The following is a 27950-nucleotide window of genomic DNA, read 5'->3' as shown; positions in this document are numbered from 1 at the left end:
TGGAGGAGGGAGGGGGGGGAGTGTTAGTGGACGCAGATATGTTGGTCATAAATCCCTCATTTAACTTCAGCGGTCGCACCGACATCATCTCCTCCTCTTCCTCCTCCTCCTCCTCCTTCTGTTTCTCCTCCTGCTGAGGGAGTAGCTCGGGGAAGGGAAGAGAAGAAACAAGACTTCAGCACCGGAGCTGTCCGCGGCTCCTGTGCGTGATCTCCGCGGGACCGTGCGGAGGGGAAGGAATAAAAAAAAAACTGCGGTGCCATTCATCCCTCTGCGGGGCGCACACTCTTCATTCCGAGCCGTGCCATGCTGCACAGCCGGGCTTGAGACAGGAAGGACAAAGTCCCCAATAAGTCGCGGTGAACAGCCTGTACCTTTTTTTTACGGTAGGTCCTTTATGTGTACATCTACATATGTGGCTCCTCTGGGTGTTACATAACAAACTGAGATGATGCTCATCCACTGACAGGATTTGAATGTTGGAAACCTGGGACAGTGATGGGACTCGTGTGTAGGTGGATTCGCCTCATTTGCAGCAGCTTGTGTGGAGGAGCATATTTAGGTCACAGCGTGCACATGGGTGTGGATGCTTCATATCAAACTCTCTGCTCGCTCTGTTTCACAACGGTGCCAGGAGATGTGCAGCGAAAACCCAATTCGGGGAGTTCTGGGGCTGTACATGCACATGTGCGTCACTGAGCTGTTAAAGCACCAGGCTGCTGTTTGCTCTCTGTGAGTTGTATCAGTGAGGGATTCCAGGCACGGCTGCGTGATTGTGAGTTGATGCTGCTCTCTGCAGACACGCTGTAGTTTTGCTCTGTCTCCAGCTGCCCACTTCTTCCCAGCAGTGACCCACAGGGGAGTGCTGCTAAGCTCTCCATCAGTCTGTGTTTACAACCCCGCTGCTGTCGTCCTCCAGGTCCATAAAACCGGAGCCAGTTTTGGGTGATAACCTTGGATTGAGTCCTGCCTCTTGTTCTGTGACAGAACCCCTGAGCTGCTTCGCCTCGTTGTCAGTCTCTCCAAGAGAGAAAGAGAGAGAGAGCGCTTGTCTGGCACCGAATGCCAACGTGATGTCTCCAGTCTACATTTCAATTCCTCCTCCATTCAGGTGCTTTTGTCCGCCGCCCCCCCCCCCCCCAGCTTGTTCCATTCACAAGTTGAATTTCAAACCCCATCATTGTGCTGTTTGTGCAGAATGCTTTGCTCGGATACTTAAGCACAAGGATGGGAGACGAGGCAGTGAAATACCAGAGTGAGAGCTGTGTTTCTTCTGCTTCTTGCAGAGGCCACGAGAAATCTGTTCAGTGTCGGGCAATGGGCAGCAAGAGAACCCTCCTTAATCTCTGTGATTCGATTTATTTAGCCCTGTGTGTCCGGGTGCACGTACATCTGCGTGCTTTAACTGGTTGATAATCATTCCACTCACTCACAGGGATCTGGGTGAACTCGTTAGTGTAATTAGTTCCAGGTCCCTGCTTCCCTGGTCCGTGGGTGAGATCTTTGGCTAAACTGGGGGTGGGGGGTGGTGGTGGTGGTGGTGGTGTTGGTGGGGTTCGCTCTCATGAAAAGACATGCTTTGTGGTGCCTCCATTCAAACACTCCCCCCTTGTCCCGTCCCATTCCCTCCACTGGAACAAGGAATGAAAAGACGGGCTGGTTGGGATTCTAATCAGCACATACCAGTGACACCCAACAGCTCCGGGAGGAGAATCGTACAGTCCGACATGACACGAGAGCAAAGCAGCAGCTCGTAGGATATTTGTGCTTTTATGTTACATCAGTGTTGAACGAGTGCAGTTTGAAAATGGTCTGATTTGTCGATTACAAGAGAAGAAGCCAAAACTTAAGATGCAAAGGGTTTGATTGAATTTGTTGGTGATGCTTTTCCAAAAACTGGGGATCGGGTTCTTAAAAATGTGACCTGAGATTAATTTTAGGTGTCACGTGATGTTTGAAAGAAGTTAACACTTTTATTTCAACATCTCCAATCGTATTTTTTGGCTGTGAATACGTTTCCGAGCTGCTGAAATGAAACAACCTGAGTTGAATGGTAAGGATCAGTCTTTGGTTGATCTGCTAATGGTGCACATCCACGCTGAGGCTGTAACCTGTGACTAATGTCCGGGAAATTGATAAATTTTTAAGGGGTCACAAGCCAAAAAACTGCGAACCACTGAAGTGCAAGTGTGGCGTGACTAAAGATGATTAGAAATCCATTGAGAAAAGCCGGTCTGGCCTTTTAAATGGGAATCTGGATTGTGTTTGCTGGCAACATCGTTTAAGAATGTGGATTACACATTGAATTCAAGTGTTACTCTGCCCCTAACTTTTGGCCTCCCTGGAAATTAGTGAAATGCCTTTTAGAACGCAGTGCTGGGAGGCGGGGCTCGACCAAAATGAGCGTCATGACGTACAGACGACCCAACCGGTTTAAATCGTTGGCCCCGCAAGGTCCAAGATGTTTTGAAATACCATGAGCCGTGTTAAACCCATAACTGCAGATATCTTTTTTTATCAATTTGCTAATAAATATAATATATATATATATTTAGTGTACAGCTCTGCCCTGTATTGGCTGTGACCTTCATGTAACATCCTCAGCGGCACCTGAACAGACATTTCTAAAGTAAATAATAAACCATTTCAACAGTTGAACTGACTGTAGTTGAGCATTACCTCAGATATTCCCTCGTAGTGGTGGAGATTTTTTTATTAGGCTGATAAATTGCTGTTATACGAGCTTCGGTAGATCTCAATAACTTCCTTGCAGCGACACTTAAGCAGCGGAGGACTGAATACTAATACAGACCTTAAGGTGTCCCTGATGGCCTCTAATACACTGCAGCCTGCGGACGAAGCAAAGATTTATGTGCTCGGCTCCTTGTCTCCGGGTCGATGTTGCAAGAACAGATTCAAGTGTGCTTTCATCTTTTTCTTCAACTGTCTGCATTTGATGCACGACGTCCTGCAAAGAAACACGTCATGTGCAATCAAGCGTTTCATAAGAGAAGAGGATGGATCGCCAGTCCGCTGCTTTGCTTGTTGTTGTGAGCTGAAGTTTTGCCCTGACATGGTCTGGTTCAATGGACGAGGATTTCGAAGAGCGGCCCGGCGCCACCTCCCCCTGAAATCCTCAGTATAAATAAATAAACCCAGATGCCCCTGAGAGCATCGTCATTCAAAAGCTTGTCGCACTCAACTCCTGAAATGAATCGAGAGCCTGAATGAATTTTCTTCCTCAAATCTTTCTCTTAGCTTTTTTTTGAAAAAAGTTTGTTTCCCCTGGTTCTCTGATACTTTACAAACTGACTGATTCAATTCTCCTCCAAAAGACAGCTGTTGTCTCTCTGGAATACGGATGAATAAAGACTAAGCCGAGACCCCGTCTCATAAGACATACAGTACAGTTGAGTGGATATCTGATTTATCCTGCCATCCTGAAACTGTTCCACTGCTGTGCAGATTGACATCATAACATTTCCCCAGGTCTGCCCTGTTTTCTCTCCCTGCGTCGAGATCTTTTTTTATCCAGGGGCATTTAAATCATTCAGGAGGATCGGGGAGAGAGAGAGAGAGAGAGCAGCGGAGCCAGATGCCCTTGCAGGAGTCCAGTGAATGTGGAGCCTGAGGGAGCTTCATCCCGCCCTCCTCTGCCTGCATCGGCCTCAAACGTAATAAGAAGGGTGAATTCGGGTGACTGCTGAGCCTGAGCGGCGCCACGGCCGGCACTCGAGAGAAGATTTGCCATTTATCATAACTGGTGTTTGATTTGTGATAGATTTGGCCGTTGGGCGTGATGGCTCTGTGCTCAGCAGAGAAGAAGCAGAATAACTTAAACATGATCTCGATCCAAGAGGTTGTAAAAAAGCCAATGTTTCAGGTACATTATCTAAAACGCTCAAAGAATTTTTTTAGTTTATTCAAAATCCAGATTCTGGAACGAGATTTTCTTCTTTAACGAGACGGCGTAGAATGATTTTACCCCAGAGAGCAGCATGAAAGCAAAGAGCGCTCACTCTGCAGCTACTTCGAGAAACCAAAATGTCTCTAGCATTAGCTGCAGAGTCCCAAATTCCCAAACTTTGCACCAGAGACTCTATAAAATGATGCACGACACAGAATTCAGACAAACACAAATGAGGCCAAAATATCTTGGATACGAATGCTGCCATCTTGCATTGGTGACATCATTTGGACCCGATGTTTCACTTTTTTATAGCATCAAATAACCGGTTACAACCAGACCTGTAAAAAAAAAAACTTGATGAAAAATGTCCCATGTCCGATCTACTAACATGGAGGAGGTGGGGTGTTTGTACTATACTGCAGCCAGCCACTAGAGGGCGACTGAGACAATTTGGATCATCACTGTTCTCCTCAAACACAGCAATTAACCGGCCGAGCACAACAAACAGATAGAAATAATCTCTGCAGCTGCGAAAGCTCGCAAGAGCCAAGTTGTAGGAAACGGTGTGATTGACACGTTTTTATGCGTCCTCTTCAGAAACCACTCATTTCTTTCTCTTATCCGTCAGGGATGCAAACATCTCCCGACTCTCCTGTGGGCCTGACGTGCACGCGGGCGGGGAGCTGCTCTTAAAAGTTGCCGTCAGTCAGAACGGGGGGGAACGAAGCGGTAGGATCTCAGACTGGCGGGGCGGCATTTATCTATCTATCTAATAAAGGTATCAGAGCCGCACGCTGACCCATTTGTGTCAGAACTGACTTGTACACGGGGCGAGAGAGAGAGCGAGAGAGAGGGAGAGAGGTAGGGAGGGAAAGAAACAGCCCTCATTGAAAATTCATAAGTTAACCTGGAAATGACAAGGTCTTCGGTGCGCTCGGATATTTTTTCTCCTATCAGCTGTGGCTTCGTTCCCGGCTCTGTTTGGAAGAGGTGCGTGCACTTGCAGCGTCCTGTCTTCATTTCCCCTCCGGTATCACACGATGTACAGTTACACACACGGGTGTGGATTTCCATTATACCAGCAGCTGAATTAATGTGAGGAATGAGTCGGGGCATGGAATTTATTAATAATGAAGGTAAACGGCGAATCGTTTATTTTTCTTGCCCTCTATATATTTTGTTTTAGTGTTTGACTTTCAAAGGATATTGAAATTCTTTGCATGCTATTTACCGCTGGCACTGATTTCACAGAGTGCACACAGACCTTGGGGCTTGTAATATCACTTAGTTTATTGCTATATACTGCTTATGAAGCCTTCGCACTTTGGTGGCCATTAAATAACAATTTCTTTATCGTGGACAACCTCATTTGAAATGGCACGGCCCATTATCTGCACCGCTCGGTAATTGAGGATCCGGCTGTGGTGGCGGCATTTCACCAACATGTCAGCAAACCATGGTGTGAAAATCTGCCTTTAAGCGTGCATTTCTTTTCGGCCTTGGGCTCGAGCAGGGAAACCGATCCTCGCAGGCATTTCTGGCATCTCCGGGCTGTCGCTGTTTGAGCCACAGCGCTGCTCCTCGCCAGAGTGGGAAGGTCACTTCAGCTGATAATTAAGTCCCCATAATAATCAGAGTACCAGCCTGTATATTGTGATTACGCCGTCGCCACTTAACTGTCCGTGTATGAGCCGTTTGCGAGGATTCTGCTAAGAAGATTTTTTACATATTCAAGAGGTTTGAATCGTATCCAAGCTCCTGTTACGTGTGTGAGCCAACATGAGCACTTCCAGTTTATTTCCATCCAGGCGATATATCTGAATGTATGGCTCCACAATATCACTTTTAATCACAGTCTTTCCAAATACATAACCTCAAACTGCAGAGTGTGCAGAACGCAAAGTCTGGAGACGAGACCATCTCTCCCCGTAAATTTAAAGGAAGCTTAATTTTAAATACTTGCTGAACAAGCAAGCTAGTTTGCAGATGCATGCGGACAGTTAGGCTAACATTAACTTTCCACACATCAGGTGTGCAGGCTGTATTAAGGCCCTCGTCTTCCCTCACTAGTTTAGCTCCCAGCTTTTCAGCTTTATACAGCCAGTCAGTGCATATTCCTCATCAATGACGAGTGTGGGTACCTTCAAATGTTTCATACGTCAGGAGATATAAAGATATCTCCTTTCCCAGAGTCACTTTTTCCTGTTCCTGCTTATCTTGTTAAACATGTTCAGAGTTTTCTTGCAGCCCACCGGGGGGCTCGGAGTTTAAGAGCCAGTGATTTAGGTTTTTAAAGGACAGGATGTGCTCTGAAGAGGATGAGGACAGGAGGAGGGTCGGGGGCAGCTCTCATTAGGTTGAGAGTTGAGGGTTTTTATTTTAGCTGACATGAGGCATTGCAGCGAGTCGCCATCACGGCTCAGAGGACGCCCTGCATCCTGCATCTTAAAAGACCAAACTGGCCCTGCTCATCACCTGTTTGTCCTTCTGTCCTCAGACAAGCGTTACAGCCTCGTCAAAGCATCCGCCATGAAACTGTCAAGTTAAAAAAAGGACACCACAGCGCATGAACTCTGCAAGAACACTCCCCATAGGCAATAATTACACTGCGCATTAACTTCCTCTTTACGATACTTTGCAGATTCTGAGCAACAACCTGCATTCTGGACATATAACTCATGATGTCCGTTGAATACACAAGGCGAAGAGATCCACTGAAGAGATGAGAAACAGCAGCAGACGGAGAGAAGCAGCGAAGGAGACGTAACCTTCCTCAGATAAAAACACCAGACCGACATTAACGCAGCTGTATATTTCGTTAAATTGTTCGTTTCCACAGTTTGAGGTTTGACTAGCACTCGTTAAACTCTTGTCGCATCCTCTCCTTCTGCAGCAGATTGAAGGATTAGCGCCACCACCTGTTTATCCTGATGAACCAAGTCCTGGAATCATGTGCTACGTTTGGTTGAAACCTGCCGAACGACATGTTCAGACATTTATAATACACATATTAAAATGACCTGTGCTTGGAATATGTTTGTAGAGGTAGAAGAAGGTTTGAGACGCAGAACAACACCATCAGTTATTCCTGCATCAAACTAACGGCACACAAAACCTCAGCCTGAGCTCATTTGCGCTAAAAGAAAACCCACTGAGCTGATTGTCATTCCAGCAGTTCGGATAACAGTCCACCACAGTCTTGGATGAGCGTACATTTGAGCATCACAGTCGTTGTACATTCTCAGCGTGTTGCTGTCATTCATCAGGCTGCAGGAGGGCGTTGCTCCTTGAAAGAGTGACCTTCACAAATGAAGTCTTTCCCCTTGAAGAAGACGCTCGGTCTATTCCACAGAGCAAAGCTTGGTCACAGGGTTTAATGACTTTTCAAGTTCATGTCTTGTTTTCTAATAAGGCTGAGGGATTAGGGCCATTCATGTTATATCTGTATATACTGATAGTTAACGTGATGAATGCCAAAATATTTCTTTGAGACTTTTGCTTCTGAACATTTCAGAAATCTGAACTTGAAGATGCAACATTCATCATCATTATATGGATAAAAACATAACTGAACTTTTGTTGGATTGCTCTTTGAGAAAATTAGATTGTGATAAGTATGTCAAGGTTTTATCTCCCAGACCATTAACTGATTCCATTTCCTCTCCATCATTACACCATATTGTAGTTTTTGTCCGACCCGAGCACCAGTTCCATTCCCTTTTTTGTCCTGTTTAACAAAACAATGCATCAAAAACACACATCGAGATGGAACACTTCACATGAAATGCAGGAGTCCCATGCTTCATCCGATTTGACCTTTCAACCTCTCAGTTTAAAATAGATATTCAATGCCGTAATCAATGAAGTATCACTGTTCTCTTCCTCCTTTGCTCCTAAAACTGGAACAGAGGGATAAAGAAAATGTGGTTTTGTGTGAACTTAGGGGACGTGTAGTATTTTTTCATCCTTGGATGGTTTAAATGCATGAAACCAGACGGTGCACGGCCCGGGTTGAATCGCGCATGATGCAAATGAATGTTGTATCATCTGCAGTCCATGAAGCATGAGTCCACCAGCAGCCTGGGAACAGAAGGCCTGGTGGGTTATTAGAGAGAGCCCGGGAGGAAGAGCGAGCGAATGACTCCCATTTCACGTGAAATAAACTGATTGAATTTCACGCAGGCACTTACGCCGGGCGTGGATGGATGGGATTGCATTTCAGAGCAAAGACACATGTCCCATAAGTACCACGTAATCAACTTGAATCCACGCCGGCGCCTCCACCCCCCCCCCCAATAATGGAGTTCACTGTTGTATCTCACTGAAGTGGAAATGGGAACTAAGTCTGTTTATGCCTTTTTGCAGAAATGTAGTACATTAAGGTATGTTTCACTTCAGGTGTTTAGGAGTTATGTAATTGCAATCCTTTAAAAATGCAGGAGTTAGCACTTTTGTTAGTTAGCAAAGAAAAGTCATCTTTTGAACCATTAAAAGTTACGATTTTGCCGTCATCATGTCTCATTATGATCATGTTTGGTTTATATTTATCATGTTTATTACAATAATCAATCACAAACAATAATATAATGAGATGGAATTACATTGATGTTGTCAAAAACTGATTATGAGTGGATTTTCTCCTCTGGTAAAGTTGATCTTACATGATCCTCAGTCATTTCATTTGCTGAACGAACGAGGCACAATCTCAGATTTAGCAAGCTGTGCTGATTGATGCTGTGTACGAATTCCAATGTGGGGCCATTAAAATAAATATCACACGTCTCACTTGTGCTCCGAGCATCTGACCTGCTGAAATAATAATGGACGTTAATTTAGCGAACAGAAAACACATGATGTTTCCTGCCGGCCCGCAGGTCGAAGAGCGCGACCTTCACACAGCATTAAAATCTAAATTCCCAGAAGCATTTGTGTGTGTGACACATGACACGGTGCATGACGCTGAATCATAAACAGCGGCCGTGCCCGGGGTTTCGCGTTTTGCTGCGTCTGTAAATGTTTGCATGTTCTCCCCGTGTCAGCAGGGTGAGGCAGATTAGGGTTTAGGATGAGTGGTGATGATGGATAGACATGATTTTTCAAAATCTGTACATAAACCTCGTAACATCTGAATGGTTATAAACCATCAGGATGAGTAAGTCAACGTGTTTTGTGTGAACAAGCCCTTTAATTTTGTTCTGAATTATTGGATTACTGCCCTGTAGGATATTAATTACAGGCTTTTGCGAGTGTGCAGTAATTTGACCTTTTGGGCGTCTGTAGATGTATCGTCAATTTAAATAAAAATACAAACGACTGGTCGGACCTTCTTTCTGAATTTGCACCGGAAAACATCCATTCGGGGGAAAGATTGCACAACAAGAAGTGAGTCAGAGAAATGTGGCAGCAGATGGGCAGAGTTTACTGTGATAAGGAGTCGAGTTCAGGGACGTTGCTGCTGAGATGTGGGAGATTTGGACAGACGGAGCTCGGCAAACATAAGGACGCTCACGAACAGAGAGATCTGATGCGCGAGGAGAGTAAATATTTTCATAGGGTGATGATCTCGTCAGTGTGTTTGACTGCGGGAAAGTTCTCACAGTTTCCTTGTTGTACTCTCATAAAATCATGATTGATGTTGTTCCTCTGTCAGCTCATATTCAATTCCCTTGACTCAGAGTTTCAAGTTTCCACCTCAGGACATTGTTCCGTTGTCTTTTTCAAACATGGTTTTACTTCCTCATTGTTTTTTTCTTATTTTGACTGAGCTCTGCTGACTTCAAACCAACGTGTAATCTACTTGACTGCACCGATAATAACAGGGCATCTGTAGCAGCCGTGGGTTCGATTCCACCTTGCGACCCTTTCACAAAGCTACTTGCTTCACTTGTTTGCTTATTATGAGTTCTCTAACTGCTGACGTGTAGAAGAAGGTTCTTGGTTCGAGCAATCTGTACGATGTAAATCAATATACTAGTGTAACGGCTCTTTCTTGTCTCTGTCCGTCTGCAGCCATGGGCGTGCTCATGTCAAAGAAGCAGCAGGTGGAGAAGGTGCAGAAATGCAACGCCGTCGTCTCTGCCTTCCAGGCCGGCATCAAGGACCGTGCCCCCACAGCCGACCAGACGGAGGGAGACGAGGAGGAAGGAGACGGGCCCGTCAGAACTTCAGCCAACCCTGATGCGAAGAACGCGGAGGAGGCAGAGAAGGAGGAAACGGACAATGGCGCGGCTCCGTCGACCTCCCAGCAGGCCTCGGTTGCAACGAGGGACGACTGCAAGGTCAACAACGAGGCGTGGTCGAGGTTACGGGACGGGAAGGGGGTGGAGCCTGAGGATCTTGACAAGTCCCATCAGCTCACACCGCCGGCGTTCGTGCGGCCCAAAAGGGAATCGGACGACGACCAGCCGGTGGAGGTGGAGCTGGAAAAGAAAGAGCAGGTATTACATGATGTCCTAAATAGAGCTTGGTATACAGTATGTCTTTGAATCAGCAAGATACTGTATGAAAACTCATTTTAGCCTCACAGCACACTTCAAATCCCCGAGTCCTGGGATTAACGAGATGTCAGCCAGATCTCCGTGGCAACAGCAGTGCATTATCTCCGTCCTCTCCTCCTCCCCGGAGTTAGGCATTAGGATAAGGCAATTCGTCCACGCTGCACAGGCACAGTTAGGCTTTATCTAAACACCCTTGTTGAAGGTGAGAAAGTACGAGTTTCAAGTTGTTTTCCACACCAGCAGTGAGATGGATGTGTTGTTGTTGTGCAGGAGGGCTCTTCACAGCGAGCGCCCTGTGGGCAGGCTGCTCTGGCTGGCTCAGAGCGATGACCCTATCCTGGGCGATGGCGCTGACTAACGGGATGGAGTTCACAGGAGCGTTGACGCCCATCCGGATTTCTATTTTGCAAAGAGTGAACACTGCGTGGCAGCTCGCCGCATACTGCCGATGCTGCACTTTAACAAGAGGGGCAGAAATAGGTGTCTGCTTTGCAAATATTTATAGATGTGTACATCAGAATTTTCAAAAGAGGATATCTGCCGGAAGATATGTCATCCGTGGCCTTGCTTGCCCCCAATGAGTAAAGCAATATTATGGGACTTGTCGGGCTCATGCTTTTGTTGAGTGGGTTTGTTTTGCGGTGTTAGAATTGGTTTTCCTTCTTTGGAAATCAAAACTGTCGGTTCCTCAATTTGCAGTATCCATGATCTGCTGATGACTTTCAGTCAGATGTAGAATTGGTATCGCCACAGATTTCCTGAATCTGTGTGGTTCAGATTCGTGAGGTCCCAGTTTGATTCATTTCAATTCGATTGAATATCCATTTAGTTTTTTGCAGATTGTTTGTCTGGTTCCTTCCACAGATTTAAAAAACGTATTATGTTTTCATATTATTTCTTAGTATTTCAACTTTATCTTGCATGCAGCTTTACAAAATCTGGCCCAAGTCATAAATTAGTGTGTTGGATGCAAAAAAAAAAAAGTAGTCTCATTATTCTGAGTTTCATTTTTCAAAAGGTTGTCTTGAGAACTTTATTCCTCATAACGAGGCCAAAATGTCATTGAAATGTCAGCACAAGATCTCTGGATTTAATTGACCCTTTGCCCTTTTCCTTTGGTCCGAGAACCGATCAGATTTTCTCTGAACTCAACGAAGTTTAAGCCCAGAAACATTTTCATGACTGTGAGAGAAACGGAGCCCGTAGGGTCACTGCGGATGTTTTTTGGATGAAGAACTGCTTCTTAAAAGTTGAGGGATGAATTTCTCCTCGAGTTCTGGCCCCTGCTGGAAGCCCAGAGAGACATTTTGACAGGACCTTTGATGCAGGATGCGTGTTGACGTAAACTGAGTCATCGGGTCACAGGAGGTGAGCCAGAACTGCAGAACTTTTGACAAGCTCTCACTTGTGTCTCTGACCCTGATGCTGCTGAGTCGCAGAAATAAAAGACAAAGACTGACGATGAGGCAGCGTCGTCTAAAATCTCCATACAGGCGACGCAATGCGATTAAAAAAAAACCTCCTGTTTTTGTCCCCAGCCGCCAAGAGACGAGATGTGTGACGTGTGCGAGGTGTGGACGGCCGACGACCTGTACCCCTGCAGGGTCTGCACGAGGGTGTTTCACGACGGCTGCCTGAGGGAGTTGGGCTACCTGCGCGCCGAGGCGTTGCAGGAGATGAGAGACACAGCCCACACGGTTACCGGCTGGAGCTGCTACTATTGTGTAAGTCTGCACACGAGACAACACACAGTTCTTGCTATTGCAATTCCACGTGCACGCACACACACAAACACCACGTTTCAGTTTTAACATCTGGTCCGCTGGCCTGGGATTCATCAATGATTATTTTCAGCGATTTTGGGTTTTGTGTTTTTTCAGCCAAGACATTTGCGATTCATTCGTCACCGTTTTGTTTCTTATTCATTACAACGAGATGACTTCCTCGCCGGGAACATTCGTGGCTGGGTTTTTAACCTCCGGAGGGAGCAAAGGCTTGGGGCCAAATTTGTTGCTGAATCAAAACTGAATCAACCGCTGCCAAGCTGCGATTTTACATCATCACAGTTGACGTGTCTCCTTCCTGAAAAACATCCTTGGCCAAGTTTAGATTCGCAAACACTGGCATGCAACCAGTCTCTTTTTTTGCACAGGAGACATTTTGACTTGTCAAAGCAAGAAAAGCACAGATAGAACTAATATCATTGACTAACAACTTATTAATACAGTTTTTAATTATGTAAAAAAAAAAAACGTTGGCTTTCACAGTGAACTGCTTTCAAAATATTTTTGAATATATAAGAATTAATAGATGTGGACCACCGGTGTGATGAGGATACGTGGCACGTTGTCTTTTGTGGAAAGTTGTGTATCGTAGTCTAGAGGCAGCAACATTACATTGCCCATTATAAATGATGAATTGTGTTATTATGCACTTCTTTTGTTGCTGGCCTCTGTCATCAGTTTTGCACTGCAACTATAATACTTTAACCTTTTAACTGTGAAACTACTTTTGCTGGAATTCAAACACATTGTTTGGTTTTCAGTGGTTGTAAAGCAATAAAAGAAAAACCAGCTTCTCAATCAGGAATTCAAGACCGATGACGGGAGAGGAATACTGAGGTCTGCTTTAATTCTAGCATTAGCAGCTGAAGAGGTTTTTTTTTTTTTTTCCTGGAGGACCCTTAAGAGTGGAGAAGGGGCTTTGTTTTCTTTCGTCCTGCCCCGAGAAGCAGAATCATTTGCCAAACGTTGAGCTCAGAGGGAGAAGTTTTCACACAGTCTGTGAAAGGACACTGAAAGGTCTTCTTTCTTTGGCTGGCTCCTTCAGTGCGAGAGGGACGTGGGCGGAGACAATTCACTGAAGGGAAAGAGGGAGAAATGTTTTATTCAAATTGCGAGTTCTCGTCCCTGCAGCTCCAGAAACCAGCAGCTCTGTCGGTGCACGTCAGTCAGATGTTACAACCTCCCGTCCTTCACATTGGACAGAACATTCGATGCATGCAAGATGGAGGAGAACGTTTCTGGAGCTGCATGTTATCAATTCTCCATGTTATTCTCTTGTTTTCGTTTTCAGAGCTGGTATTAACCTTTTTGCGATCAGAGAATGCAGCTCAAAAATGAGGAGACAAACTATTTCATGCACTCACCTCAAGCTGCGCTGCTCTAATCACGTAACCTGCCTCAATCTCCACAATCCTCTATAATTCACACCCTCCCACTTTGACAGTCTTTTTAACCTGCAAAGATTTCCCATCCCTCCCTTTGCTGTGTCACTGCCTCTAGATTCAACCCTTTCATCCACCCGGAGGCTCCGACACGGGGGTTACCACATTATATCTAAGTCATCATATCTGGGGAAGTGATGAGGTCGAAGCCTCGATGTTAAAATCTAACGTTCCGCTAAAACAAACATGTCAAACGTGTTTTCTGGCTGAACAGACATTCTGTGGCAATGACTTGAAAAACATGCGCCCTAATGGCTTAAATGAAGAATTGCATCCGACATGTTTTTCTGTGACTGTTGATGTTATCTCTCTGCACCAGTTAGATGTTTGCTGTTGAGCTCGTGGTGATGAAGCCTTTGCTGATTGAGTTCACGTGTGTCTCATCAAGCTCCTGATGACTGATGAGCTGCACCTGTAAGAGGAGCCTATATATATATGTCTGAACCAGTAGCTGCAGCCCTCACTCTGCTCTGAGGAAACCCCAACATGCAATGAGACGTCTGCACCGTTATTCCCTGTGTTCACATCCCTGCAGTGTGTGAAATGTAGACATTTGATATCCACGCTACATTCGGAGTCTTTGCTCTGTGCGCCGGTCGTCCTCTGCTTCCCTCTGTCGTATCTAACGTCCAAGTTCACATCAGCGCTGCTGCTGCTGCAGGCTCGATTTCCTTGAAAGTGGATTAACAGGCAACCTTCAAAGCAGACTGCTGCACGCGTGGCTCAGTGGCGGCCAATCAGAGCGCGGACGGGTTCACGAGTACATGAGTGACCCTTCTTTGCAGCACTGACGTCTTTTTGATGCTCGCTACGAGGCGCTCACTGTACGTTTCGGGAGAACGTTTCTTGATGTGTAAATGACACTGTGCAAGAAGAAGCATTCATTTTATTCATTCTCCTTTCAGCTTAAGCTGCAAGATGTTTCAGAGAAGCTTAAAAAAAAAAGTAACAGTGATTGAGAAGCTCTGCAGACGTGAGGGGAAAGTCTCACTCATCTTATTTTTACGACAGCCCAGTGATTATGTGTCACCTCCATCTGATTCCTAAATGTTGATCCGTGCAGCTTTGGAATCAATAAGAATACGTTTCTTTAACTTCCTGCTGTGACACTGAGCACAATCAGAGGTTTTATTTAAAAACTGTTAGAACATACAACCATCGCTGTCACTTTTTCTGGTCTCAACTTATTTATGTTCCCAGAATAAAATTAGAAAGTTGTTCTTTTTATACCTTCTTCCCTCGAGAGCTTACGTTCCAGATGCTGTCAGAAGGCGTCGCGTAAACCTTTTTAAATCACCTTTAAAGCCACAAGTTGTGTTTTCATGTTTTTAGATATTATGTGATTGCATTACTGCAGCCACAGCAGATGGCCATGGGTTTATTGTGTCACTTGATGGACGTGGCAACAAAGCAGACTAGAGATGACAGCCTGATCTTGTTTTGCTCTTGACATCTCCCTCACAGATAAGTCGGTGCTTTGTGTGGGGATTTTCTTCGGGAGCACATTGAGAAGAGTAATAAATGTAATGACAGAGAAAAAGGGAGATGCAACAAATTATTTCTCTACCACCCACATGGCTTGGGAAAATTTATATCTTTGTTATCGTGGGTGGAAAAAACGTGAGTAAATCTCAATGTATCATCCGAACTTCTCGAGAGAAAAACATTTCATTTCACCTGCAGCTGAAGCCAATCTGACAATTCTGAGCCATCTCTGATGGAAGCGAAGTCGTGTTGTTCACTCACTCATTACTTTTGTTTTTCATGATGCTATGTGACATTTAAGTAGAGGCTTGTTTATGAATAATACATCACAGCATCTGCGGAACGGAGGAAAAATCTTTTTCCTCCACTTTTAGTTCCAATTTATTCACGGAGGGTAATTAGACGAAATGATTTGCAGTCAGCTGCAGTCAGATTCAGACCGACGACAGTTCAACAATATTATATTGCAGATATAGAGTGCCATGTGTTTATGCAACTGAATGACATTGCACTGGAAAAAATAGATGAATAAGATGTGAAAAGACAATTTATTGCACATATTGGATGAATTTGTTTTGTACTAATAAATATAGCAGACACGGTGTATTGTAAAATACCAAACCGGACGTATTTCACACATTGTTATTGGCGTCTGTCGTACAAAACAACTTTTGATTTGTGTTGGACCTTTTTGAGGACTTTTCATTATGATGTGGACTTTTGAATTCATTAATTATCCTGTTTTCATTGATTACCTGTCCCGTCTTAGTCGGTATCACCTGTTGCCGGACCGTGGCACTTGCATTGTCTGGCGAGTTTCAACCGAGCAGTAGTCGTCTGTCAGAAAACGTTTCATGTCTGCAGACATTTGAAAGGAGAAATAAAACTATATTAAGATGTTTATCAATACTTTAAACCACTAAAATATTAATGCGTTGTAAAATTTCAGATACAATATGAGAATTTGAAGTTAACCTGAACCACCCACATGATAAGATGATAAACACTCATTAAATCCACACACTGTTGATCTGCGGGCGCCTCAGGCAGTGAGGCAGCAAGGCGACAGGTTTGTGAGTTTCCTGAGCTGAAGGGAGTCTTGTTTGTTTGTTTGTCTGTTTGTTTGTTTGTTTTTGAAGGGTGGGCGGTTTGTGCGTTTTCATTTAGATTTCATAATGTGGCTTTTACAAAGCCCCAACAGATGGTTACAGGGTTAAAGAGCAAGGTAAACAAGCTGGAATTGACTTCTTCCAATAATCCCCGAAGGGACTATTAAAGTTTCATCATTCCGCTTATCTAATAAATGATATACAAACAATTTACCGGTATAAATATTCATATCAGCGTCTCCTATGAGTTTCCTTGCCTGCGGATTTCTGCAGACAAGAAACGTGTGATACATGGACGGATGTGTAATTTCCCCAAACTGTGATTTAAATGCACTGTTTTATCTTTTTCTAACTGCATAACATTTCAATATCCAAGTGATCAGTGTTTTGTTTGTTTTAAATGAGTAAATACATTCATTTAATTACATTTTCATCACACGAAAAAATATGTAAATGTCAAGAAAATAAGCGAATTCCTCTTTTTGTTTTCTGGCTTTCTTTCACTAATGGTTCAGTAATGAAGCGACGCCGAGATGGAAGAGCATCTCACGAGAATCACCTGGGAAACGGTGTAGTTGATGAAATAGATCATTTCAATACCTCGTACACCCGAGGCCTCATCGCAGGAGGTCAATCTGGGGATAAGTCCATATAATTAGAGCGCACTCTCTTATTAAACATCTCCTCATCTCACCCTGCAGGATAATCTGAATCTTCTCCTGACAGAGGAAGAGATGTACAGCCTCATGGAGACGTTCAAGCAGTGCAAGATCATCCCAGGTGAGTCACAAAATCCAGGGTAAGTGCAGCTAACGAGCGTTGGTGACCCTGTCCACGCTATTAAACATTTTGGAAACTATAAGGGTGACGTGAACGTGATCAGGGGGAAATGTCTTGATTGTTTTTTTTCCAGCCACGTCTGATGTTTGTTGTCTGTTCCACAGGTTTTTATTTGGATTAGCTGTTATTTTGACTGTGCCCACACATGGGATCAGATGCCAATATGTCCAACAGTTGTACTCACATAGATAGCAACAATATGAAAAAGACAAATAAAAACTAGAACACAGAGCGTTTTCCTCCACAAAGGCTGACTGGCCGCTTTATCACCATGTTGCACATTGAGATCAGATACACACAGATGTTCTGCTCACACGAAACAACTTCCAGATTTAATGTAAAGGACTATTTGTGACCGCATGGACACAAAGTTCACCTGGTTCATGGATATTAGATATAAACATGTATTTGTTGAGAAATTCCCACGAAGGGGCCCGGATGGAGGGCAAGCAGCGGGAGGTTTCCTCGCCTTTGCAACAAATGAGTCCCCATAAGTTAATTATATCTGGAAGACTGGTCGCTGGATAATGAGGTCTGATGTGATGTTCCTTGGTGCCGCAGAGTCGTGCCTGGTGTCAGATGAGCTGCTGCAGTACCGCCACTTTGTGTCCAAGCAGCAGTTTGATAAGGACCTGACGGACGAGCAGGAGGAGGAGGTCCTGGCCCAGTTCGCGTCGCTGGATCCCGAGAAGAAGGGTCACATTGAGTGGTCGGACTTCCTCTACTTTGAGTCTCTGGCCATGTTGAGGAAGTTTCGCACAGAGGTGGAGTATAACAGAATAAAAGAACAAGTTATAATGACGACGGAACCACTGGCACTTGACTATATATATAATATATATATATAAAGGAATGACTCCTGAGCGTCCACCCGTCTGAATTACTCACTTTATCTCCACATCACAATTTGAATATTGTTCTTTGTGTTTGGCGTGGGAGATAACATTCAAATTTTAGATTGTTTGTGACTCTGGGTTCACACGGGGGTAAATCAGTGTTTGCAGATTATATCAGACAGTGCTAATGTGATTGAGAATAATAAATCCCTCAAAATACCTTTCACCAGGCCCCTAAATCACATTACAGCAATCAAAAGCATGAAAAGGGGAATGGAGTTATTACGAGTGCCACCTACTTTGACACACTTTTTTTTTATTTAAAAAAGAACTCGATGATGCGCCTGTTGACTGCCAAGGAGAGAGACAAAGCACGGTCTGTGTTCCTGGGTCTGGATCTGGATAAGGACGGCTTGATCACAAGAGCAGAGTGTCGCCAGGCCCAGTCGTCCTGGTTCCACAATCCCAACAAGGACTCGCAGTCGTGCAACGTGAGGTGAGAGTCCGTACATCCAATCAGTTATTTTTCCCAGAAGCACACGCTGATGGAACAAGTCTGACAGGAGTTTGGGGAGTCAGGATCGAGGCTAACTTTAGCGCTAGAGAAAGTTTGGATGCTTATAGACAATAACGGTGTTAACTTTGCAGATGACACGACGCTTCACTTGTCCGACATGTCGAGACAAGATGAAAACGCTGACATGGCAACTGTTTGAATTCATTAAACCACTTCACGTTAAATTTACATCTTTTTATTCATGCTGCAGATTTAATTATGTCTAAATTGGTGCAGCTTGAGTTCGATGCTAACGATAATTCTGGTTTATAATTAAATACTAATTGTGTTTTTTCAAGTAGAGCCCACAGTGTCAGATTACATTTTATAAGAGCATCTTCAGGTTGGATTTGTTTAATTACATTTTCAGATCCGTTTCATTCCGGTTCTATTTCTGTATTTCAAAACACGTCCAGGAAACTAAATTAATTATTCATGACGCAGGTTAATAATTCATGCGATTGTTTGTTTGGCATTCTCACAAAAGCATCCTGTGATTTCTATATGTGTCTCTGTCTTCTACATTGTCTGATTTTAAAGTGTCATCGTCATATAACTGAAATAGAATGCGATGCATTTAATTTGATGATGCATGTTAGCACAAGAATTGAAAGAAAATAGAGGTCGTCTGCAGATTACATAATCAGCGCATTGTCACTGTTTGCTTCCAAGCTGATGAAAAAAAAAAAAATCCAGTGAACAATGTTTTCAGCCTAGATATTTTATGTGGCGATGCTGCTCTCCCTAAGATTTTGCGCTGCATTCATCATTTAACACGTCCTCTGGCCAGTTCGCCAGATAGAAAAACCTCGTGACCCTTCAGACATCTGCTGCTCTGGATAAAAGTTTTACCAAGGTTGTGCAGCGTCTAGATTTTAATCTCACCTTGAAAATATACGATGACGCCGATGCACCCTGGAGCAAGACTGGGAGATAATTTGTCTCTGATTGGTTCTTGGATAACGAAAAATGCTTCATGCAAGTGCACCACTGATGCAAAAAAAGATGTGATGAGCGGTAAAAATGCAGGTCAGTTATATTTAAATGATCATTAGTCTCACTGCAAAACTTTTAAAACCCAACCTTGCTAGCTGCTCCCTTCATATTAAAAGCACTACAGTAATGTGCTTCATTCAGTAATGTATTCTGTGCTGCCACTCAAGCCGTTAGCAGGCACTTAGCTGCCTGTCAGCTTGATGCTCTTGCTGTAGTATTATCGCTATAAATTATTACGCATTACATGAATGAAAGTTTTTATTTTTCCTCGGAACTCTTGAGGCTGACTCATGCTTCGTTCAGCTGAGATCAAGTGAAGTTCCTGCGATTTGAATTGGCCGCAGCTAATGGACCCACAAACACGACCACGTGCTACTGTTCATGTGAAATACGTTACAGTACAAGTACCTCAGGCTTGTACTGTCACGAGTGTACCGCTCACCACTGAGGTGTGTGTACTGTATGTGTGTGCATGTGTTTGTTTCTGCTGCTAACCTCTTGTGCTGTCGAATCAATCTCCTGTGCTGTGCCATTCCATCCCTCTCACCTGTCCAACACGTGGCACTCCCCACAGACTCATGGGACTCTGCTCTCCTATGAATTGTGGGTGAGTGTGACTCAGCACTGCACGGCTTGTCGTCTTTTCCTCACTTCAACACCCTCAACACGCTGCAAGTATTCTCAGACCAGCCCCTCCACGCAGCTGGCATTTGTATGAAAAGAACAGAGAAGAAGAGAGAGAGGGGGGCGTCACAACGTCATAACAGCAATTACACACACGTATCCCTGAACTGAAGCATATTGCGAGTTCTTTATATTATTATTATAAGCTCTCGTTATACCGGCCTCTAATTAAGCGGATCAAAGTAAAGCCTTCCATTCTCCTCGAGAGCGGCGTCTTTTCTAAAAGCCTCATTTATCAGAGGGAGAGGACGAGAGGTTGTGAGTCCGTGAATCAGCCCGACACATGAAATGCAGCCTCATTCACTCCGACAAAGAAACAAATAAACTTCAAATGATTCACAAAGTAGTGATGAGGTGATTGACTGATTGATTATTACCACTGACATCATCAATGATTCATGTAAAACCATCAAACAGGCTTTTCTGTGTTTCACGACATGGTGAGACGTTTCGTACACTACAGACCAATTACTGATGGAGTTTTTAATCAGTTGAGTTTCATTATTTTTATATAAATAAAAATGGTTTTGGTGGAATGATGTCCTGTCGTTCACTGACTCGTCGTTCCAGCTGACCGTCACCTCCTCTGTCTGTGTCTGTCCCTTGTCCGTTGGTGCAGTATCAGTCAAGTGGGCCCCATGTGTGAGAGCAGTCCAGGCAGCTCTGGCAGCGAGAGGAGCAAGACTGGTGACGGCAGGTTTGTCCTTTTTTATTTTTAGTGTCTGTAAATATCAGTCGGACGAAGCTCTCTTTCTCTTTCACAAGCCTGCAGACTCCTTGATGAGGTCAAATCTGCACGACAGAGGCAGCCCACACTAGCCTACATATGGAGCCCATTGTCGTCCCCTCTGAGCAAAGACAGCGTGTTGGCAGCAACACGGCAGGTGTCATGGGCAGCGGCGGACGGAGAAACAATTTGACCCTGAAGTGCAGCCGGGTCGACAGTGACCTTCCTCGTTGTTCCTCCGAACAAACTCCAACTCACTTCATAAACGTCGTCAGGCTTTAGAGATAAATCCCGGTTTGGTATTTTAAGAGATTTTCTTCCTGCCCCAATTTTTACATTTTGAAATAATCAGAGCTAATGCAGCAGCACTTCTGGAGCAGCCAGAATTACAACGAGCTCCGCAAGAGAGTCGTACTGGGTGGATTGGTACTCTGCAGAACGTGGTCACACAGAGAACTGACAAACAAACTGAATTTTCAGAGGGCCATCAGGCAAATTACAGCAGCACAGAGTCCGGATACTGAAGATGAAATTATCAAATGATTTTTTTACTGCACGATTATTGTCGTGTGCTGTTGGTGGAAGAAGCTGCAGGGGAACGTGCCTGCACATGTGCATATTGAATGTGGGGATCACGACACTGAGGACCCAGATATGAGGGTCAGAATTAAAATTTTGTGTTCGGCCTAGAAATAAATAGTATGATTGGATTATATAATAATAATTAAATGACATTGAGTACAAACCTCTGTAAAACTTTATTTATATCACACGTCTCAGAACAAAGTGGATCACAAATAATAGATGGATAAATAATAAAATTTCTGACTCAGTGAAACCTCTCTTTAACAGGCCGGTGACCTGGGCAGACTTTTTAAAGGAGAGCGCCATCTACATTTTGGCTGCACGCCCCAATAGCTCTGCCATGCACATCCATCTGCCTCTATAGTCCAGGACGCTCCACGACACCCGAGCAGAGAGCGAGAGGGAGGGGGTGAGAGATCGAGGCTGTACCCTGCAGTCTACAGATGAGCGGAGGAAGACGATGACATGAGGAAGGCAACTGGAGAGAGACAGCACATCCAGTCGTTGACAGAACCTCTCCTCTTCAGCGTCACCTCAATCCACAAACACTGACTACACACACCGACGACACGAGTGACAGCTGTCACGGGTTTCCAATTCTAAAACCTGACGGCTTCCCAAAAAAAACAACACACACGAGAGAGAGAGAGAGACACTCACGACTAGTCCGTCAGTTAGTCAGCGATATTTCTGAAGCTCCACACACAATCAGACGAGCTCTCAGGCTGCTCACACTCTTCTTTTAAAACGATAATTACTGCAGCACTCCACGGCCATCACGCTGATAACAAAGCTCTCCATGCAGGTACATTAATTTGACAGGCTGTTCCTCTCTCAAGTATCCAATCCTGTGGGCCTCATCAGGGCCTAATAATAACTCCATGCTACTGTGATGGGATCGAGTTATTCACCATCACAACTGTTAATCACGCAACACAGGCACATGCAAATTCATTACTGGCACTGTTTGACAAATGGATTCACTTCTGGGAGTAGATTTAACCTGCGGCTGCGATTATCAGCACGTGTACCAACCAGGAATGATAGCTACCCGCATACATATATCAGAACTGCTATAAATTATTATTATCCATTAAAATGACATATTTATTCCTGTATCCTCTGGTGTATCCTCTGTTTTCCCCCCATTTTCATCCAAGAGTCTGTGTTCTCCTGACATGTGAAAAAGAATGGGAACAAGACGAGTAAACAACATGTGTATATATATATACTGTCATACTTATAGTACTTTCTGTCCTGTTGCTCTCTCCGAGCTGAACTTTGGCAAAGTGGGAACATCCGCTATCCTGTTCTATGGTGTCGTTATTTGCACAGTTGGGAATGAGATGCAGTCGGACTAGTGTTTGACACGATCACGTATTGAAAGGCGGAAAGAAAACGGGGAGATCCGGTGCAAACGTTTGTCTTTTGTTAATATGCAGACGCAGTATTTAAACTTCGTATTTAAGGCGTGGTGGGAAATCTATAATGTTGCAAGATATACGACCATTTAAATGCACATGAAACTGCCCCTAGAATCACTAGAAATATATTGAATAGAGCTCATGTTGTGTTTATGCCTTTAAAGGAGGTTTGATGCCAGGTCCTTTTACAGTGAATACAAAACGGTGGTGACATGAGTGTTGATGGTCTGAGGGATTTGTCACAGTGCTGAAATAAATGCATGGCATTTACTCTCCTTCTTCAAACTTGGGTTTGTGTCTTTTTGTCCTTGTTTTTCTTCACGATCAAACATTTTAATAGGTGATAATAATAATTAAAAGCACAGTTGATGCACGCTATATAAAATAATCTAGATTATATTCAATCCAGTGATTTGTAGAGAATTATATTTGGACAAGATGAAATCGATAATGGATGAATGAAAAATCACTCAGAGCTAAATATCCTTTGTTAATGTTAATTAAACCATACTATATGGAGGCATACAGTATAGTTTTAGCTTCAGTCTTTTAGCTTAGCATGTGTGCCCATATATTTAAGACTTTTTTGTGTTCAGTGAATTTTATAAAGTCAGTTGAGGACAGCTTTTTCAACAACTTGATCATTTGCTCTATTTTGCAAGTGAACGGACGAAATAAACTCTCACCGGCTGGAAATTAGCTTTTTAACTATGCAAGAGATAAATCAGCCTCATTTGACATCATTGTGACACGCATATAAAGACTACAGGGCTTTATACATCTGTTTAACTTCAGCCTGCTCCCTCAACTTGATTACCCTTTACAATAGCTTCCAAAACATCGCGTGGCATAAATAGATTCCACACAGTGCAAAGAGCTCTCCTTGACAACCTCACCCACGCAGTCTCTAATACACGTTATGAATGTCAAGAGGGTCGCAGCACAGGGAGCGTGCAAAGTGGTAATTATGGAGCAGATAGGAGCCGAGTGTCTTATCAAGAGGACGCAACCTGGGTTCTCGAAGCCTCGTGGACACTAGATCTCTCACCTGACAGTCTCCTATATTATCAAGAGGTCACCTTCTCACCAAGGGGTTGGGCAGAAAGTCCGGTACCAATGGTTCTTTGCCTCCAAGCTGAAACTTTAAAATATGAAACGGGAAGAAAGAGACGGAAAATAGACGAGTAAAACCCTTTGTTTTGCATTTTTATCTGCCTGAAAAGAAAGAGAATATCAAAGTACACAAAGAACGAGAGTGTGTGGGAGAGAAATTCTTTATCTGAGGATTTTATATAATTGTTTCGCAACAGATTCGATGATGATGTTCTTGACCAGGCTAATTACCACATTAAGCGCAGAGTCAAATGTGAAACTTGAGCGCTGAATGGAATCGAAAGGTTGTCACTCCCTCCCAAACAGCCTCACAGACGATTAGGGCTAATTAGAGAGATTGTTTTAAGCCCTGTGATTCTTTTCTCCCACTCAAACTAAGGCTTAGTACACGTTACAGGGTTGAAACACTCAAAAAACAACAGGCTTGCCAATGTGATTAAAGACGTCTCTGGCTTTTATGAAAACGGTGAAAGCAGTGAATGGCATAAAAATGTCTCAGTTTTCCTTCATCTCTTTCTTTTTATAACTCCTTTTTGTACAAATTTACGCTGCGATGGGTCATAAAAGCAGAAGAAGTCTATAAATAAATTAGAAAGTGCGTGTCACATTCTATACCAGCCTTCCTCCGCTCTTCACCCCAGGCCTGCTGCCTTCCATCCTGTGGTTATCCATCACCTACACCTGTAAGCCTCTGTGTTCCCGGCTTCCTCTGCCGTGACAGAGCATTGTAATGGATAAATATACAATGTTCCTACATGTTCTGGTTGACTGAACAAATATTGAGCACATGCAGCAAAAAAAAAATGTCTTTGCACCAGGAGATATTATCTTTTCTTCTCCTCTTAAACAAAGGGACAAATCTGCCAGTGTGGACAGACAGTGTCAAATGATGGCTGGTCTGTTTGTTTGACTTTCTAGACATATACACAGAATTATTTTTGGATTCATTGATGCATTATTGTTTTCAACTTATCCCATAAGAATAGGATACGCAACAATTCCTATTAAAATTACTAAAACCACAAATGTATTATTATTATTTCTACTATGTAGGACAAAGAAAAAAACGTTAGCCAGTTAGCTGTTTGTTTTCCTTCTTCTGGTCACAAGTGTGGATCCCAGTGAAACATGAGCAGCTAAGTCTTCTGTTATTGTTTTCATTGAGAGACCCCCTAACGTCCGATCTTAGATATTTTACAAATTAATCCAAGTCCAATTTAATACCTGAAAAGTACCAGGCAAGAGTTTGTGAGTCACCATCACCTCCCCGTGCGTCACCCAGAGCAGTTGAGTATAAAGGTTATGCGGCTGCTCCTGCAGAGAGCGTATCAGGGCCCAGCGGCTGGCTGAGGTGCGACGGCTTCACTCAGCAGGGAGGAGTAACGGTAAATAAGAGCGGCAGAGGGGTCATGGCTCTGGGGAAGCGGTGCCAGAACACTGCCACGGTAAAATGTCAGCACATCAGTCACATCGCAGAGTTCATCAGCAGGTTTGTGAGCCAACACAGGATTTCTAATGAGAGAGAGAGAGAGAGACAGAGAGACAGAGAGACAGAGAGAGATCCCAGTTTGAGATTTTAAGATTTAGGCCTTTTGACTTTAGATAGATTTTCTATCAAAGCTGGCTTTCAAGTTGTAAATCTTATGAAGAGAAAAAGTCAATGTCTTCAGTTCAGTGAGTTTTAATTCTCTATAAGCATTTGCTTCAGTCACGTAAGATTTATATGAAGGGAGGTTGGAGGTCCAATCACAGTGAATGAAATGATCTGCCTGAGGAATTCAGGTCAGATGACTTTGCATTTTACCCTCTTGGGATGTACTTTCATCAGAGAGGCTGCTTTTATTTGAACTTTCTTTTATTACCTCTGCAAAGGAGATTATATTTTTTCGTCTGCAATTTTTTGTTTGTTTGTTGGATTATGCAAAACTGGACGACATGTCTCGAAAGCTGGTGGAAGGATGCGATATGGGTCATGGTTCATTTCATTCACTGTCCTGAGAAGCAATTTGCGGTCTGGATTGTGCAAAGTGGTCTTTAAATAAAATGTATAATTATGCTAATGTACAAAAAGGATTTGAGAAGTCGTTAAATGTTCCAACATCCAGGTTTACCCACCACCGTCTGGGTCCTCACTCACTGCCATTTGATTTTCCACACATCAAAACTAACAACGTGCCATACCATCTGAACTCCCTCCCCATCCAATCCATTTTTAGATCCACCTCCACATGAAAGAAGAAACAACACATCACATCCCACCTCCACCAGCCAGGCCAACGTTTTCCTTGGAGCCCACTCAGTCTCCTCGGCCGACATGAGCCAATTACGACAGTCTGGTTCCAAGAAAGTCCTCTAACGTGTTGTGTTTTAGCTCATTTGTTGAAATATCATCGTGCTTTCATATAAGTCTTATTATTCATCAACAATGAAAAGCCTAAATACCGTGGACTGAAAACATCACTGCTGGATCCCTTTTTTTTTTTTACTTGGCTCCTCATTATGTGCCGAAGCCCTGAGCATGTTCTGCTCCCTGTGTCTGGAGGATGTTTGAGTGTTGTTTGTGGGTGAACGTCATTATTTATCTTAAATCTCTGTCGAGGGTTGAGGAAGCGAGAGCTGCCGTAGTTAGGGGACAGTGGTGAGGGGACGACAACCAGATGAAAACAACTCTAACCCTTAAAAGTTTTGATGCAGCTCATTACAAAGCTGTACTACACCGCATGAGGTAAGAGACTAAAGACTACAGAACTACTAAAATTAGCTCCTTCTCGCTATTGTCAGAGCAGCTAATTAAGGCGATGATGATGGCAAAGAGAATGGGTTTAAATGTTCAGATGAAAGAAATGGCTTTAAACAAATCAGAGCAATAACAAAATAACATTAAGAGACATTTTAAATTGTATTTAAAAATGGATGATATCTGCAATACAGAGGCTTGATTGCAGAGCCCTAACATTGTGCATTTTGATGTACAGCATTCGTGTGTCTAATTGATGAAGCCGAATGGGAACCGAGCCACCGTTCAAGTTGTTTATTACACCTGCTCTTTGCCAGCTGGTCCACATTAAAAAACAACAGCTGCACGTATTGACAGGGGGCACAGCAGCACTGCTCAGGGCAACTGAGACCACAGGTGATGGAGCGCGGAGCCGTCGGACTATCGGGTTGAATTGTTGCATGATCTCACACGGAGGCTGATCAGGCCTTTTCTGTCAGGGCTCTCACTCTGCGGAGCAAACTCCCTGAGGAGATGGTGGACTGAAAAGACATATTTTTGTGTGTAGGCTCTTACCGAATGTTTTCTAGAATCAGTTTACAATGATTCATCTTGTTTCATCGTGCACGTTCGTGCATGTCTTAGTCAAAACTTAATAATTTGTTTGCAGCTTGTTCAAAGTGCAGGTACTGTTACCGGTCTCTCTCTCTCATTCTCCGAGGCAGATGGCCGCCCACACTCAGTCTGGTTCTGCTCGAGGTTTCTTCCAGTTAATGAGGGTGAGCTTTTTCTCTCCACAGTCGCCAAAGTGCTCGCTCATCGTGGGAACTGTTGAATTTTAAGGTCTCTACCTCTTATAGCTCTTGTTTCTAATTTGCGAAGCGACTTTGTAAGTGTTTTTCGAAAGGTGCTGTAGTAAGTTTATCGTACATGCACGTAAGAATGTCACACTGGGAATAAACATACATTGGAAACTACGATTCACCTGCTTGATTTTCCGTCTGCACATTGTCATAGCACTTGACCCAGGCTTCCATCTAGTGTTGACTACTTACAATTACATCCGTTACGTGCTGCAGATTTAAAAATATGACTGAGATCAGACAAATACTGCAGTGAACTAAACGTCTGTGTGATACTCAGTGGGTCTGTACTCATTAAATACTGCAGGATTACTGCAGTATTTTTATATCCAGCTGTTTTTGAGGCCTGGCTCTTATTATTATTATTATTATTTTTTTTTAAT

General features: G+C 43.7%; 1 protein-coding gene across 2 annotated transcripts; it reads left to right on the top strand.

Moving 5' to 3' along the window:
* phf24 (PHD finger protein 24) lies at positions 1–23160 on the top strand. 2 transcript variants are annotated; one of them, XM_020103501.2, is made up of 9 exons: positions 1–386; positions 9920–10347; positions 11946–12131; positions 16929–17007; positions 17629–17831; positions 18233–18399; positions 20030–20062; positions 20759–20836; positions 21719–23160. In XM_020103501.2, exons 2-9 carry the CDS (start codon positions 9922–9924, stop codon positions 21813–21815), a joined length of 1269 nt encoding a protein of 422 aa, XP_019959060.2. In that variant the 5' UTR covers positions 1–386; positions 9920–9921; the 3' UTR covers positions 21816–23160. The 2 variants fall into 2 exon arrangements, with proteins under 2 accessions (XP_019959060.2, XP_019959061.2); XM_020103502.2 differs by lacking the exon at positions 20030–20062 and having other exon boundaries at positions 3–386.
* Positions 23161–27950: the final 4790 nt, after the last annotated feature.

The sequence above is a fragment of the Paralichthys olivaceus genome, chromosome 18 (genome assembly GCF_024713975.1).
Source record: "Paralichthys olivaceus isolate ysfri-2021 chromosome 18, ASM2471397v2, whole genome shotgun sequence".
Classification (NCBI taxonomy): Eukaryota; Metazoa; Chordata; class Actinopteri; order Pleuronectiformes; family Paralichthyidae; genus Paralichthys; species Paralichthys olivaceus.
This window is presented reverse-complemented; position numbering and strand designations above follow the sequence as displayed.

Bases quoted from the DNA above. Each gene is read 5' to 3' on its own strand.
- phf24 (XM_020103501.2), top strand. From the start codon at position 9,922: ATGGGCGTGCTCATGTCAAAGAAGCAGCAGGTGGAGAAGGTGCAGAAA. The intron at 12,132-16,928 runs GTAAGTCTGCAC...CTCACCCTGCAG, and splicing joins GCTGGAGCTGCTACTATTGT to GATAATCTGAATCTTCTCCT. The intron at 17,832-18,232 runs GTGGAGTATAAC...TATTTAAAAAAG, and splicing joins TGAGGAAGTTTCGCACAGAG to AACTCGATGATGCGCCTGTT.